General features: G+C 41.8%; 1 protein-coding gene across 5 annotated transcripts in view; it reads left to right on the top strand.

Annotated features, from left to right (window-relative positions):
* The window catches only part of MLH1 (mutL homolog 1), a gene marked incomplete at both ends in the record, with an annotated part of 35,941 nt that extends 20,238 nt beyond the window's left edge, over positions 1-15,703 (top strand). For 2 of the 5 annotated variants that reach the window (XM_084247912.1, XM_084247910.1), the window contains 8 exons: positions 1,401-1,774; positions 3,768-3,916; positions 7,947-8,055; positions 9,865-9,928; positions 13,388-13,552; positions 14,056-14,148; positions 14,383-14,496; positions 15,536-15,703. In XM_084247912.1, coding sequence (XP_084104038.1) covers positions 1,401-1,774; positions 3,768-3,916; positions 7,947-8,055; positions 9,865-9,928; positions 13,388-13,552; positions 14,056-14,148; positions 14,383-14,496; positions 15,536-15,703 — 1,236 coding nt within the window. The remainder of the gene's footprint in view (positions 1-1,400; positions 1,775-3,767; positions 3,917-7,946; positions 8,056-9,864; positions 9,929-13,387; positions 13,553-14,055; positions 14,149-14,382; positions 14,497-15,535) is intronic. The other 3 variants (XM_084247913.1, XM_084247911.1, XM_084247914.1) reach the window with 3 other exon arrangements.
* Positions 15,704-15,916: the final 213 nt, after the last annotated feature.

Below are 15,916 nucleotides of genomic sequence, written 5' to 3'. Positions count from 1 at the left end.
TTCCCATCACCTTCCAGCAGGCGGCGTGTCTTGTCTTAATATGTGATTCTGGAGATTAGCTCCACCAGAGGGGTCAGCTGGTGATGAGCTGATTCCTTCATCATAAAGTTCCACATCGATATTTATCTTCATGGCTTCACCATTCACTGAGGACCATAACCCAAAATCTGGGATTTCCCTGGGATTGCAAGATTCTGATTTTTTGCTTTTATTATTTTCTTTGTACTAATTAGCTCATCAGTATTTCTGTGTAGAATAGCTTCCCTTTCCTCATTGGCTAGAGCTATCAGATTATTCTGAAATACAGTTCTGTCTAGAAAGTAAGGTTAAATGCTGAATTCTACTCCTTTTTCAGTTTGCAATGTGTTGTCCTAGCAATCTTCAGTGACATATAATGACTTCCCCCTCTCTGTCTCTTCCTAGTTCTCCTTCTCTTCTTTCTTTCTCCCTCCCCCTATCTCCCCCTCCATATTTCTTTTGTTCTCTTTGTAGTATTTGTCATAAGTGTTAACAAACTGATAACATGTAATCATTTATAGTTATTTTCTTCTTTGATGCTCAAATTATTCCATCTTAGGCCAGTGAAAGCCCCTTCCAACTCTTATTCTTGTCTTTTTCACTCAGTTCCAATATTCTTTGATACTTTCCTTTTTCTGGCAAGACAAGCTGTTGTAGGCTCACTCGGCGCTTTCCCAGCCCCAGCCCTGGATTTGGTTATTTCTCAAATAGCTCTGGTTTATTTTAGTGGACATGGTATTTAGAGACTATAATCTGGTATCAGGGGTCCTCATTGCTGCTGGTTGGTCACTGACATTCAGCCTCCAATACACAGAACTAGGAAATAAATGTATTTACAAACAGTAGAAGAGTGGTTGTCTGGAGCTGGGAGGTAGGGAGGGGTGTGTGGAATGGTGAGTTCGTATTTAATGGGAACAATTTCCCTTTGTGAGGATGAAAAAGTTGAAAATATATATGTACTCAATGCCACAGCTACACACTTGAAAATGGGTAAGTAGTACATTTTTGGTTATATGTATTTTGCCATTAAAAAAAAAGATCCTCTTATGGCAGAAAAAAAAGACAAAAATACCAAAACTTTACATTCATATTTCCATTTCAAATCAATTTTAAGATTACAGGAAATTTGCTAAATTCTTGAGTTTTATATTTGCATACTTCATGCTTTATACTTCAAATTTTGGCTAAAATTTCTTCTGTAATCATTCTGTAACGGTAATTATTCCTGCCTCTAGCTTCTTTCTCCCATACTGCTCCATTTGGGGACTTGGGTTTTTCTAGTTCTTGGGTTTTTCTAGTTCTGGGTTTTTCTAGTTCTAGTTCTTGGGTTTTTCTAGTTCTCTTTCTAGTTCATATTCTGAACCTTCCCATTTTTTTGACAGACTTTACTACCAGGTCTTGCTGGCCCCTCTGGGGAGGTGGTTAAATCCACAGCGCCTGTGAACCCCGCATCGACTTCTGGAAGTGGTGACAAGGTCTATGCTTATCAGATGGTCCGTACAGATTCCCGGGAGCAGAAGCTCGACGCCTTTCTGCAGCCTGTGAGCAAGGCCCCATCTAGTCAGCCCCAGAACATTGCCCCAGAAGACAGGGCAGATGCTCCCGGCAGAGCCATGCAGCAAGATGAGGAAATGCTTGAACTCCCAGCTCCTGCTGAAGTGGCTGCCAAGAATCAGGGCTCGGAGGGGGATGCCACAAAGGAAACTTCAGAAACGTCAGAGAAGAGTGGGTCTCCATCCAGTCTGGGCAACCCCAGGTATGGCCTTTGGGGAAAGGGCAGCTTGCCTCCTTTGTTCTTTAATAAAGCTGCCTTCTAACTTGGACTTTTCATGGACCAAATCCATCTTCTCTCCACCTAACTCATGTTCCCTTCACCATGGAAATGGGCAATGCTTGGTCTGTCTGCCTTTGACCTTGGCTTGAGAGTCAGCTATCACAGTGGCCTTTGAAGTACCTTAAACGTCCACAATGCCAAGCATTAGTTAAAAATCCATCAGAAGACTTATCCCTTTTTTTAGTAGTGAATTTTGAGAAAGCCTCAACAGCAGTGGTGGCTAGACAGGGAAACCGAAAATATCTAGAAGATTTTCTTTCAGCCTACTCAGAGCTACTTTCGTTCCTCTAAGAAGAAACACGCTTTCTCAGTTCAAAGTATAAAACTCCCTGAAGCATCGGAGCTAGTGGTGAACGAGCTAGAGAGCGGGCAAGGATGCCACTAGTGATAACTAGATAACTATTGTTTGATTTGGTGTGCTCCCAGTGTGTGCTCCGCCGGTGTTTAAGACGTGTTTAAGACATCTCACTGAACTCTGCCAGGCGGCTGTGGGTTCTCAAGGTGCACAGGTGCTGAACCTGGAGCTCAGCAGGATGTCATTTGCCTAAGACTGCTCAGCCCTGCTGGCTGACCACTGAGTCCCTGGGGCCAGCTGGCTATTAGAACTTGCGTGAGTTGCTTAACTTCACTTTGTTCATTTCTGAGTCAGCCTAGTGAGGTAACTTCTAGGGACTTCTTCCCAGAGAATAATGCAGGCTGCTGAAATTTACTGAACATGCACCCCATGCCAGATACTTTGATCTCAGTTAAAGCTCTTAAACAGCCCTGCAGGGGGAAGTACTACATTTCTGTTTATCGCTTGGGGAACTGATACCACAAACTATTCACCACGCAGCAGTCAAAGAAATCCTTTTTAGCCAGAAATCAGATTGTATCGCTCTTCTGATGACAACCTGTGGTTTCCCACCACACTTGAGGTAAAACCACCCTCGCTCTTCAGGCCACCGCTTTGCCACTCCAGGATGCTTGGCCACACCGGCCTGCGGCTGACCTACACTGAGTTTCTCACTGCCTTTGTCTTCCTGTGTCCTCAGCCTAGGAAGACTCGGGCTTCTTGTCACTCAGGTTGCAACTCAGATGTCACTTCTTACAGAGGCCTTCTTTGTTCTTTTAATCTAAAGATCTCTCTTCTCTCCATTCCCCATCATTCTGTTACGTGACCTTGTTTTCTTCATAGCATTTGTTGCTTCTTAAATCATCCTTTTCTGTTGTTTGACTCCCACCCTAGAAAGTAAGTGTTGTGAGGACAGGTAGCCTGTCCTGTTGTTCATGGCTGTATGTAGCTGATATTAAAGCAGTGTCTGATGGATGGATAGATGGAGGATGGAATGGGTGACTTGGCAAAGTCAGCTCACTTGTGGCTGGGCCTAACAGGACTCCAAAATCCTGTTGTCCTGTAATGGGCCCCCACTGGAGCCTGCAAGCCATCAGATGAGCAGTGTGCCAGGAAACAGACTGACCTTGCTGCCAGCCCTCTGCACACTGATCCCCCCACAGATGTGCAGAGGCAGCACAGTGAAGCTGCTCCCTTCTCCAAAATGCAATACATAAAATTTGTTTTTTTTTAAAGATGTATTTTTATTTATTTATGCATATAAGAACTGGGGTGCAGGCCAGAGGTTCGGGGGTGAGAGGATTCACCAGAGACAGAGTGGGGAGCAGAACAGGCAGATCTACTGAAATACACTGTTGAGGGGAGCAGCAGGCGAGATAGGAGAGGTCTTCTGTGCCGTGTGGGTTGCTCCTTAGCTGGGGAGCACAATCACACTGGTGCTGCAGTGGCTGGTGATAGTTTGGTAGTGCTGAGACTTAACTACCAGGGAGGCCCCCATAATGCATAAAATTTGACTGAGTTAAATAGCAAGAAAAAAAGAAAAGAACAATAATGATCTGCCAGTTCCCATCTTCATTGCAGAAAGAGACAACGGGAAGGCTCTGATGTGGAAATGGTGGAAGATGAGTCCAGAAAGGAAATGACAGCGGCTTGTACCCCCCGGAGGAGGATCATTAACCTCACCAGTGTTTTGAGTCTCCAGGAAGAAATTAATCAGCGGGGACATGAGAGTACGTAAGTGCAGAGGTCTGCCTGGGACTCCCAGGGTCGGATCTGCTAGCGAGAAGTTTTTGGAAGTGCAGAGAGCATTTCTGTGAGGATGGCCACTGCAGTGAGCTGAGCAAAAACCCCTTCTTTTACTAACCCACAGCAGCAGCAGTAGCTGTTTAAAGACCATTTTCAACTGGGAAAGGAAAAAAGCCTGGTTTTAATTAGAATTAATTGGTCTTCTCATTAAACCATGGGAGTCAGAGTAAAGCAATCATTTACATAATCTTCAGTTTGTTTCTTAGTTCAAAGCAGTGTGATCTAATTCCAATCCTGTGGCCCGAGTGGGGTGTGCTGCTGCTGAGGGTGCACCAGGGTGGGCGGGCCCCGATCCTGCCATTACCACTTCTACTGTGCAGCCTCATCCACGTGACTTAGCCTTTCTGGGCCTCAGTTTTTCTTTGTCTGTAAAAGGAGATTAATTTAACACTTGAGGATTATTATGCTGATCAGGGATAAAATGTAAGTAAGATACTGGTTACAGAGTAAAGAGTCAGATATTTTTAATTTCCTGAAGACAAAGTCATAAATCATTCTCATCGTCTTCAGAAACAGCTTTTCAGGATACCCAAGTGTAGAAGTTTCTCTTCTGTCTCTTTTCTGTGGTTTAAGTACAAAACTAGCATGGGCCTTAGTAAGCTATACTAAAAGAGTGAGTAAATGATTGAGAGGAGCAGCCTGGGAGGTGAAGCCCTAGAATCTTTATTTCAAGGGGATATCAAAGTCAATACTCAGTCTTACCCATCCCTCGTGGGCACGCTGTCAGTCAGTAAACAAGGTTATTTTGGGAAGGTCCAGGATCCACTCAGCGTTCCAAGGAAGCAGGCTCATCTCAGGGATTGGAAATGGCTGGACTTATTCATGCTAGTCCCATAGTTTATCTGTTAACAAGCGAGAGCAAGGCATGTCATGAGATCTTGCTATCATTTGAATGTGACACTGCTTAAAATTTTATCTACAGCTTTATTTTCCTGGTTTTTGGTAAATAATACTGGTTCTGGAAGTACATACTCTTAATATGGTTTGCCACCAGATGAGGGTTTTTTGATCCATGAGGTCAGTGGAGCTCATACTTTTGTCCAGTGTCTCTCATCTACACAAAGTGTGCTATGCCAATCCCTAAGAAATGACCCCTGACCCCTATGTTAACAGGTACCAGGGTGTTGTGGGTTGTTTAGTAAATAACTGACTGCAACAAAAATAAGGTGCACTGTGATAGAGGAAGGCAGTCACTTCAGGGGACCCTGGGGTAAGATCTGCCTGGGGTGCTTCTTGAACATCTCAGCAACAGCCCCAGGCCCTGGCACCGTGCAGCGGCCAGGCAGGCATCCTCCCTGCAGAAGGCCCTCAGGAACCAGAGGGTGGGTCACCCATCCTTTAGGTTTGACTTTACTTATTGCTTCTCAGAAAAACATGCCGAGATATAAGGTTTTCATGAACTCAGTTATGTGGTTTGACTTTGAAGTACGGAAGGATTTTGTCCCATTTTGCTACTTGCAGAAGGAAATGCCCACAGCCTTCCAGTGCTGTGGGGATGTCTGTGGGAGGAGTGAAGTATAGGTCCTGGAAGCCCAGAGAAGAGACCATGAAGAGGTCCAAGGAGTGTCATGAAGCCAGTGAAGAAAAGGCCTGCCTGTCTTCTTTGTTAATGTTCTGCCCGCATGAAAGGCAGCTCTGAATGGGACCAGCAGACACCCCCTCCCTTCCCTGCCCCTGCTGGCAGGACTGTGCTTCAGTAGCTGTGGATGCGTCAGAGCATTCCATGAAAAATCTGGATGGAAAATCTCTGACCCTGTTTTAGTGGATTACACTGCTTTTTCTTTCCTCCAGTGCCTCATTATTCAAGATTATTTGATGGTCTCCAGCTTTTAAAATAATCATTTTCCGCCTACGCAGAACATCCTGTAGAGACATTGAGTTTCCAGTGGGAACAGAGGAAAATGCTTATTCTAAAAATGAAGAAAATAAGCCTCTTTATATGGGGGCGGCAGGGGCCAGGGTGGGGGGAAGCAGAGAGTGTTGCCAAACTTACGTAACAGTGTGAGAATTCACTTATGCTGCCCAAGCTTAAAAAATAAGGTGCAGTAAAAACAAAATGTGCAGGCTTATTGCTGTCCCCAGATGTTCCTCCCAGTTGTGCTGTTTTCATGTCTTTCATTAAAAGAAAAAAAAGTTGTACATACACACCACACAAATATATATGCAGATGTATTGGTAAGTACAAAACCATGCATGTGAAATACACGTAGGGTCCACAGAAGGCAGGTGAACACCTGCTCAAGAAACAGACCTTGGCCGATTCCCTCTCCTTCCTGCCACCCTTAGGGGTAACTGCTCCCCTAAATTTTGTGATTATCGTTTCCTTCTTATTACAGCTTTACCATCCTATTTGTAGCCATAAAAAACTTGCTGCTTAGTTTTACATATTTTCAATTTTTTATAAATGGAAATCTACTCTAAGTATTTTTCTGTAATTTGTGTATTTATGTATTTAGAAAACATGCACGTGTGCTTTGTTAAAATGCACCCATCCTTCCTACACTCTGGTTTACTTTTTCTGTGTGCGACATCCCACTTTGTGACCACGCTGTTGAAGGTCTTGGGAGGACTCATTCGGCCTCAACTCTCCTTCAGTCCCCACCCTCCTTTCCAGCCGAGAGGATTGAGATCTTGGCACGCTGGTTAAGAGACGCTGCCATAACTAGGACAGTTACTGTTGGTTCCTAAAATGACACGGTGTCATGTAGATGTGCTGTCCCTCCAAATGCCGTGCAGATCTTGCCTTTACTCCACCTTTTCTCCAGTGTTTGAGATTATCAGACTCTACTTGTTTGGTATTTGTGAAATGATATCAGTGGTGGTTTTTATTTGCCTTCCCTGGTTACTCATTAAGTTCAGTTTCCTCTTCTATTAAGTGCCTGTTCAAGATTTCTGTTCATTTTTCTGGTTTGGGGGGTTTTGTGGTTTTTTTTGTCTTGTTTTTTTGTCTTACTGATTTTAGGAATTTTCTACAATAAAACATCGTCAGCAAGTTTAGTGCTTAGTTCTAATGTAGGTACATTTTATGAGTTGTTCTTAAAAGATTGACCTTTTAATCCTATTTAGAAATATGTCCTTATTCTGGCATAATTAAAAGATATGCTTTTATACTATCTCCCAAAATGCTTGTACTTAAATCTCTATCCACCTGGAATTCATCTTTAGTGCTTGGTATTTGATTAACAGTTTCCATGTGAGTGCCTAATTGTGCCATAACACTATTGTCAGATTGTTTGAATTTAGTGAATATAATTTGCTCACAATTATATCCCCTAGACTTTTCATGATCTGCCTGAAAAACATCCTTTAGTGGGGCCTTGATGGCAAACCGACTTTTGCTCTTTCATCTTTATTTTCTTCTTTCTCCACACCTCAGATCCTGTGGGACTAAAGTTCATCTTTCCTAAGTTCCTCTGATGTCTTTTTTTTTTTTTTAAGATTTATTTTTTACTTATACAAGAGCTGGGGTACAGGCCAGAGGTATGGGAGGGTGAGAAGATTCACCAGAGACAGGGTGGGGAGCAGAACAGGCAGACAGACCGAAAGCACTGTTGAGGGGAGCAGCGGGCACAACAGGAGAGGTCTGCTGCACCATGTGGGAATCTCCCTGGCTGGCCATGAATTGAACCCACGCTGCAGAGCCTGCGGACAGCTTCACAGCGCTGTGCTCAACCCGCTGCACCACCAGGGAGGCCCTTCTCTGATATCTGGATAAAGTTGTCTTCAGACCCCTCATGACTTCACTGGGTTCCTGTTTTGTCATAGATTGTGACCTTTGGGTACCCCTTAATCCCTTGTTTCATTTAAAAAGATTAAATATATTTTACTCCTCCTATATGTTTTTCTCAGAGGAAAGCATCTCTGTTTGTTTGTTATCCTTGGTTCTGGTACTTGGTGCTTTGGGCTGTGAAGATACTGGTGGATGTATCACTCACCTGTTTTCTGATTTTCCAGCTCTTCGGGAGATGTTGCATAACCATTCCTTTGTGGGCTGTGTAAATCCTCAGTGGGCCTTGGCACAGCATCAGACTAAGTTATACCTTCTCAACACCACCAAACTCAGGTAAATCAGTGAGAGCCACTAAGTCCAGAGTGTATGAGCATGAAAAGCTGGGGTAATTGGAAAGGGACCCAGACTTCGAAGTCAGACAAATTGTTTCAAGTCTAAGCTCAGCTGTTTACCATTTATGTGACCTTGGGTAAGCTACTTTCCTAAACTATCTCAGATTTCTCATCTATAAATTGGGTTGTTTGTAGTTGTTATGAACAGTAGAAATGACTTAAGAAACCTAATGTTTGGTGCTTGATAAATATTGACTGCTGTGAACCAGGTGTTAAGGGCTTAGTGCTTAGAATGCTAGCATCTGCTGTGTGCAAGAGTGTACTATGGTGGAGGCAAGAGAAAAAAGACCCGACACCTCCCTTCCCTCCAGCTTGGAAATATGACAGGGCTTACTCCAGCCACTGAATGAGTCAGTGAGTTTGATGAGCACAGGAAGGGTGACGCCAGCACTGCCATTTGCTGAGTGCATAGCCATTGACATTTCTGTTGTTTGTATCTAGGGACTTTGTGGATGAGCTCCTATGAAGTCTAGAACCTATATTAAATGTCCTTGAATCAGTATACTTCTTCCTTGGGAGGGTGCTGCTAACTTGCATACTGGAGTCATTTTTCCCATAAGACCCTTTTCCCATGAGACCCTCTGCAGGAGGGCAGCCACTATCCATTGCTTGGAGTTGGCACACAAGATAAAAGCTTCTTTGACTCCTCTAACCCAGCACCTGCCCCAGCTCATAAGCTTGGCGTTGGCACTCTTACCTCCTTGAAATTTCAGAACCCATTCCTGCTAGGCTTGGAGACCCTTTCGCTGCAGTTCTGTGCAAGGTTCTTTGTCTTTGCTCTGAGAGTCCTTGGGCTTGTTCTGTGATCCGTCCCTTTTAATCTGCTGGGAATTCTACTACCCTTGTTTTTTTTCTTTTCAACATATCTAAGTGCATGATTTCCAAGGCTCCAAAACACAGTTGTGTTCAGGTTCTTTCATTTCAAAGATAAAGATCCAGGCCAGCTCCCAGAATTTCAACTATTAATAAATGGTTTCCCAGTGAGAAGGTAAGAAATGTACTGAGCCAACTAGATTCAGAGTGCAATGTCTGGATGCAGCTCCTTCTTTCCCCGCTTTACTAACACCAACCTGGGACAAGTCAGGTAGTCACTGGGTACCGCAGTTTCCCCACAACAATAGCCAATGCTTTGTCTAACTTGATAATGAGTCTTCAGACAACATCTATATGGTGCAGATGGCCGTAAGAACTATAAAGTACCATTTATTTCAATAATCTGTTTTTGTAAATTGTTTGATAGATTGTATGCTTCAGAACTGCTTTTGGAATGTTGTCGACCAGTGCATCATCCTAACCATGTTGGTGTGTGCCTGATTATTTCTTCTGATTATTTAGAAAATCTCCGTGCCCTCCTCATACATTCTGTATCATTTTTAATGGTGAATTATAAAAAGTAATTTTAAAGGATTCTTTATAAATGGGGGAAAAGGTAAACAAAACCCCCTAAATCTTACTACAGGTGTCAAAACCCTCTTACAGCACAGGAGGGGTGGGGACAGAGCATGGACCACAGCAAGCTAGACGAAGCCTTCATGCTAAACCAGCCACAGCCCGAGCTGGAGCACAGGGACTCAGCTCTGCCGAGGAAGGGGAGGTCTTGTTAGACTGTGAACCAGGTCCCTCCACCGGGCAGAAACATGGCTTTGTCCCATCCATGCTTCAGGGGTGATTTCTCCTGTTTTGTCCCTACTCTTTGACTCTCAAGCATGGATTCAGTTTTCCCTTAAAGTCACTTCATTTTTATTTTCAGTGAAGAGCTGTTCTACCAGATACTCATTTATGATTTTGCAAATTTTGGTGTTCTGAAGTTATCGGTAAGTTTATTTCCTGCTTCTCATTTCTGAAACTTCAATGACTGGTCTTTTTTGAAAATAACAGCTCTATCCTAACATCTTATTTGTAGTATATTAAATTACTCTAAATATGCTTAGGGTAGTTTCTGTCCTGCATGATTTACATATGGAGGTGTCTTCAATTACAATAGCTTTACACAAAGCGTAAGTTATTTGGTAGCTAACTTCAATAAGTATCTGTTATTACTATTATTATCATAGAAGTTAATATATTTCTACTTAATAAAATTTGCAAAGAAAAAAATTTGAAAAGAAAATAAACATTCTTTCAAGTCTCATGACCCAAAAAACAATCCAAGCTCACAATTTTAGTACACTTTTAGTACCTTGTCATTGCTGAATTTAAAATGAGTTGAAGTTTTACTACTTATCTATGTCACTTCCTAGTTTTTTACATTCGACATGCCCTACAAAAAAGTCTTCTAGGATTTTTATTGGGACTGTGTTGAACCTATAGATCATTGGGCCAGGGGTGAGGGGAGATGATCTTATCCCTTAATATTTCATACTTTTTGTTGATAACTGCAAATGGCACTTTGAAAATATTTCCGATAGTTCCTAGAATATAGAACTACAGGTGTTTTTATACATTGATCTTCTATCTTGCAACCTTGCTAAACTGACTTTTAAGTTCTAGTAGCTTTTTTTGAGATTTCTTCAGGTTTTCTACATGGATAATCATGGCATATGTGAAGTCAGTTTTATCTGTGCCTGTCCAAGCTGGATGCCTTTTATTTTTTTCTCTTGCCTGATTGCACTGGCTGGAACATTAGTACAATGTGGTGAGACTATAAATCCTTTTGATCCTGATCTTAGGGGGAAAGCATTGTTTTTCATACCAAGGGTGCTTTCTGCTATAGGTAGGTTTTTTGTAGACTCCCCCAATGTGGCTAAGAAATTTTCCTTCTTTTCCTTGTTTGCTTAGAGTTTTTATTCAGAAATGGATGTTGATTTTTTCCAAATGCTTTTTCTGCATCTAAGATAATTATATGGCTTTTCTGTTTTCATTTGTTAATATAGTGAATTACGTTGATTTTTATGTTAAAACACTTGTATTGCTGGGATGAACCTGCTTATATGATGTATTGTCCTTTTTCTGTATTAATAGAATTAGTTGGTTGAAGGTTTGCTTACAATTCTTACCTCTGTGCTCATGAATGATAGTGGCTTATAATTTTCTTTTAGTGGCTTAGGCATCAGTGTAATGCTGGCCTTATAAAATGAGTTGCCCTTATTTTCCATCTTTAGAAGAGCTTGTGTAGAGTTGGTATTCATTCCTTAAATATTTGGTGGAGTTCACGATTGAAGCCATCTGGGCTAGAGATTTCCTCAGGGGAAGGTTAACTACAAGTTCAGTTTTGATAAAGAACTGTTCGTACCTTTATGTTTTTCATAGATAAAGAACTACATTTTTCTTCTTGAGTGAGCTTTGTTATTTTGTTTCATTCAAGAATGGTATCTATTTAGGTTTTTGAATTTGTTGCCATAAAGTTGTTTCTAATACTTTTTATTCCTTTAATGTCTGTAGATCTGTAATTATGTAATGCTTTCATTCCTAATATTCACAACTTATGTCATCTCTCTTGAACTTGATCAGTCTGGCTAAAAGTTTATTAATTTTATTAATCTCGAAGAATTATCTTTTGGTTTCATTGATTTTTCTGTTTCCTATTCACTGATAACTGCTTTATATTTCCTTCTATTTATTTTAGGTTTAATTTTCTTTTCTGTTTAATATTTCTTATGGCAGAAGCCAAGGTATTGATTTAAGGTCTTCTTTTCTAATATAGATGTTAAGTGCTATAAATTTCCCCTGTGGGTTGCTTTAGCAAGTTCCCACAAATTTTCTTAGGTTTTGGGCCTCCCCAGTGGCGCAGCGGTTGAGCGCTGGGTTGCAAAGCTGCCTGCAGCCTCTGCAGAGCCGGTTCGATCCCCGGCTGCTCCCCGGCCACCGGAGGAGGGTCCCACATGGCGCACAGACCTCTCCTGCCGCCCGCTGCTCCCCTCAGCAGTGTACTTCGGTCCTTCTGCCTGCTCTGCTACCTGCTCTGGCTCTGGTGAATGCTCTCACCCTCCCTCGCTTCTGACTATACCCAGTGCTTGTATAAATAAATAAAAATAAAAAATCTTTTAAAACAAATTTTTTTTTCTTAGGTTTTTTTTTCCTATTTTCATTCAGTTCAAATACTTTGTTTTTTTTATTTCTTCTTTGACTCACAGGTTATTTGTAAGTATGTTATCTACTTTACAATCACTTGGAAATTTTTCAGAGATCTGCTGATTTCTAGTTTAATTCCATTTTGGTCAAAGAACATACTTAAAATTGTTTTACACTTACTGAGACTTGTTTTGTGATGCACAACAAAGTCTATGACGGTAAATGTTCCATATGCTCTTGAAAAGAATGTATAGTCTGGTCTTATTGAATAGAATGTTCTATAAATGGCAGGTATATTATGGTCAAATTTCTGCATCCTAATTTTCTGTCTACTGATTCTATCAATTAGTGAGAAAGGGATACTGAAACATTTAAAAATAATTAATTTCTCTTAGCAATTGTTTTATCCCTCTTATATTTTAAAGTTCTGTTATTGAGTACATAACTTAGAATTATTAGGTCTTTTTGACTAATTGACTCCTATTATGAAAAAATAATAGTGGTATACAACATGTAAAAAAATAAGATGAATGGCAACATTAACATCAGAAAGGGAGAAATGGAAAATTAGGTATCTTAGTTTTAACCAAAGGATTTCCTTCTCATCAGATGATTTACTTGAAATAGAATTCAATTTAACCTGTTCTCCCTCTCCCTTTCTTTAGTTATCGATGAGGCAGTAAAAAGAAAAGATCTGCTTACTGATTTTCTAGAAATATAATCGAGGTAATTATGTTAAGTTAGTCAGAAAGTGAAATATAGATACTGGATGGTTTCACTCATCTGTGGAATATAAATAACAAAAAAACAGCAGGAATAAACCTTGACCTCAGTGAAACAATATAATGGTTACCAGAAAGAGTGGGGGAAGGGGGCAGGGTGGGTACTGGCACAGGTGGCACGCAAGTGGAACACATGCACATAGGAAGAGCAAAAATGTGACCCCGAAATTAAAATAGAAATTGAAAAAAAAAAATGTAAGTGGGCTCCTTTAAAGCTACAGAGAAAACAGGCGCCTACATGTGGCCTCACCCTTCCCACCTGTTCGTCAGGCTCTGTCACATCTTCTTTGTTGAAACAGCTATTGGTGCAAATGAGGATGAGGTTTTGTTGTGGAGTGGCAGGTGTCTGTCCTAGGGGGAGACAGGGAGTATTAAGATTTGTGTTTCTCGCCTGCTGTCATGATCATGTTTTATAAGAATTCAGGCCTCATTTGCACGCCCCGTTAACACTTGTCCTTTAATGTTCTTGCTCATTCCTAGGAGCCTGCACCACTCTTTGACCTTGCCATGCTCGCCTTAGATAGTCCTGAGAGTGGCTGGACAGAGGAAGATGGTCCCAAAGAAGGACTTGCTGAATACATTGTTGAGTTTCTGAAGAAAAAGGCTGAGATGCTTGCAGACTACTTCTCTTTAGAAATCGATGGGGTATGTGACAGCCATTTTTATGCCTCTGTTCTCTTCAAATATGAGCAGATTCCATAGTTGTTCTAAGAGCAAGATTCTGTCCCCCACTCAGAAGCAGCATGTGACACAGAGGAAATGTGTTCCCTCCCTTTTGCACTGCTAGGTCATACAACCTGTTCAGGCCCACCCCGGGGGATGGACCCAGACACAAGGGAGAATTGAGTCCATAGTCCCTGTAGGCCACGCTGAATGGGATTATGACACTCTCCTTATTGCTGCTTCTTACCTCTTGACCTTTGGGGCTTTCCATCTTGGTGTGTGCTTTGGCTGGTGAGCAGATCCAAAGAAAAGGTTGTTCTGCTCAGGACAAACAAGTCTTTAAGTCCTTAGTGTTCCTGTCCCCAGGGCCCAACCCAGCCAGGCACTACCCCCAGATGTGAAGGAAGCACTGGGAGATGAAATTTGTTTTAACTATAGCCACATTATTTCTTGTCCCCTTGTCCTGCCTTTTCTTCCCCAAGCAGGAAGGGAACCTGATTGGTTTACCCCTTCTGATTGACAACTATGTGCCTCCTTTGGAGGGTTTACCTATCTTCATTCTTCGACTAGCCACGGAGGTAAGTGAGCATGCCCACACTAGCCTTTTGATAAGCGTATGTTGGGAGGGAGATGGCCTTCATCTGGAATGAGAAAGATGAAAAAGTTAAAATAGCTGAAGCCACCCTCTCTCCCCCACATACTCCTCAGCAATATTCAGCAAATTTAAGTAGTCTATGATTTCCATTTAGAAATGAAATCTGCTTAAATCACTTATTTTATGTTAATTTATCCAAATTCTTTCTTTGGATCAGGTGAATTGGGATGAAGAAAAGGAATGTTTTGAAAGCCTCAGTAAAGAATGTGCTATGTTTTACTCCATTCGGAAGCAGTATATATCTGAAGAGTCGACCCTCACAAGCCAGCAGGTACTGTGGTACACATGCTGGGACCCCAGCATTGGAATGGGCCCACACACAATACAGTGTTTAAGAAATGAAACATGTCATCCCTCAGTGCCTAGAGCTACACTGCACATAAGGCTTAAACACAACAGTCAATTACATTTGACTGTTATACATTACATTTTATTATTCATTACATTTATTTCCTTCTGCTGGTCTGGAAGCTACCTCCAGGGTGTTCTTACTATGATATGTAAAAACATAAGCCATCCCAGTGAAGGATGGGAGGTTGAGTGAGATTGTCCAGGGCTAGTGCATCTCACCCTCTCATTGTTGCCCCTTAAGTGTGGAGCCAGTCTTAAGATTCTGGGCTAGTCTCCTCCGTCTCTCTTAGCTTTTGTTTACTCCATATAGCTGATCACTGCTTTGCTAGGAAAACAAAGCTGTTCTGAGGTCAGAGTCCCAGCTCCTCTTCTGGAAGGTCAGCTTGACACGGAAAGGGCCTGGGTTCCATGTCACCTTTCCCGAGCAAATGACAGTGATTTTCATCAACTATTTTGGGTGGGGATGGCAATTGAAATAGTGTAAGAATCAACCAGTAGCCACTTTCTAACCCTCTCAGTGACTGCTTATAGTCATCCGCTGAGGGAGAGTGATATGCCCCAGTTTTATAGATGAGGAAAATAAGGGACAGCTCGCCTTGTCAAGGGTTCCTCAGACGCTGGAGGAGGTGGAACAGACATTCATTTCTAGCTCCTACTGGCCAAAGTCCCTAGGAAACACTTAATTCCAGTGGAGCAGGAAGGTAGCACACTTACCAAACTGCTCAGAGTACAGATGGTCCCGACTTGGGATGGCTCAACTTCCAATTTCAATTTTTCAACTTTATGAGGTAGGAAAGTGCTAAGCATTCAGTAGAAACCATGGCTATTTCTTAAGTGTTAGAAAGCATAGCCCACAATGTGTCACCAGTACTTTTCAAGCCCAGTGCACATCAGCCAGAAACCCCGTGGACATTGGGCACAAAGGGAGAGGCTTATGACATTTACCACATCTTTTCCAGAGTGAAATGCCTGGCTCCACTCCAAAGCCCTGGAAGTGGACTGTGGAACATGTTGTCTATAAAGCCCTCCGCTCACACCTTTTGCCTCCTAATCATTTCACAGAAGATGGAAATATCCTGCAGCTTGCTAACCTGCCTGACCTATACAAAGTTTTTGAGAGGTGTTAAGTATGGTCTCCTGTGGACTCGGGTGTTTTTTGTTTTCCTTTACATCCTAATGTTGGTTAAACACTTATATTTGCCTTCTAATTAGTTAACTCTTCTTTGTGCATGGGGGATTGATATGAATAAATTGTCAGATGTGCCCTAATGTGATTTCTTCTTAAATTTCACTACATTTAAAGTCTACTTCTTAATCAATTTTTATTTAGTAAATATATG

The sequence above is a fragment of the Talpa europaea genome (assembly GCF_964194135.1).
Source record: "Talpa europaea genome assembly, chromosome: 11".
Classification (NCBI taxonomy): domain Eukaryota; kingdom Metazoa; phylum Chordata; class Mammalia; order Eulipotyphla; family Talpidae; genus Talpa; species Talpa europaea.
This window is presented reverse-complemented; position numbering and strand designations above follow the sequence as displayed.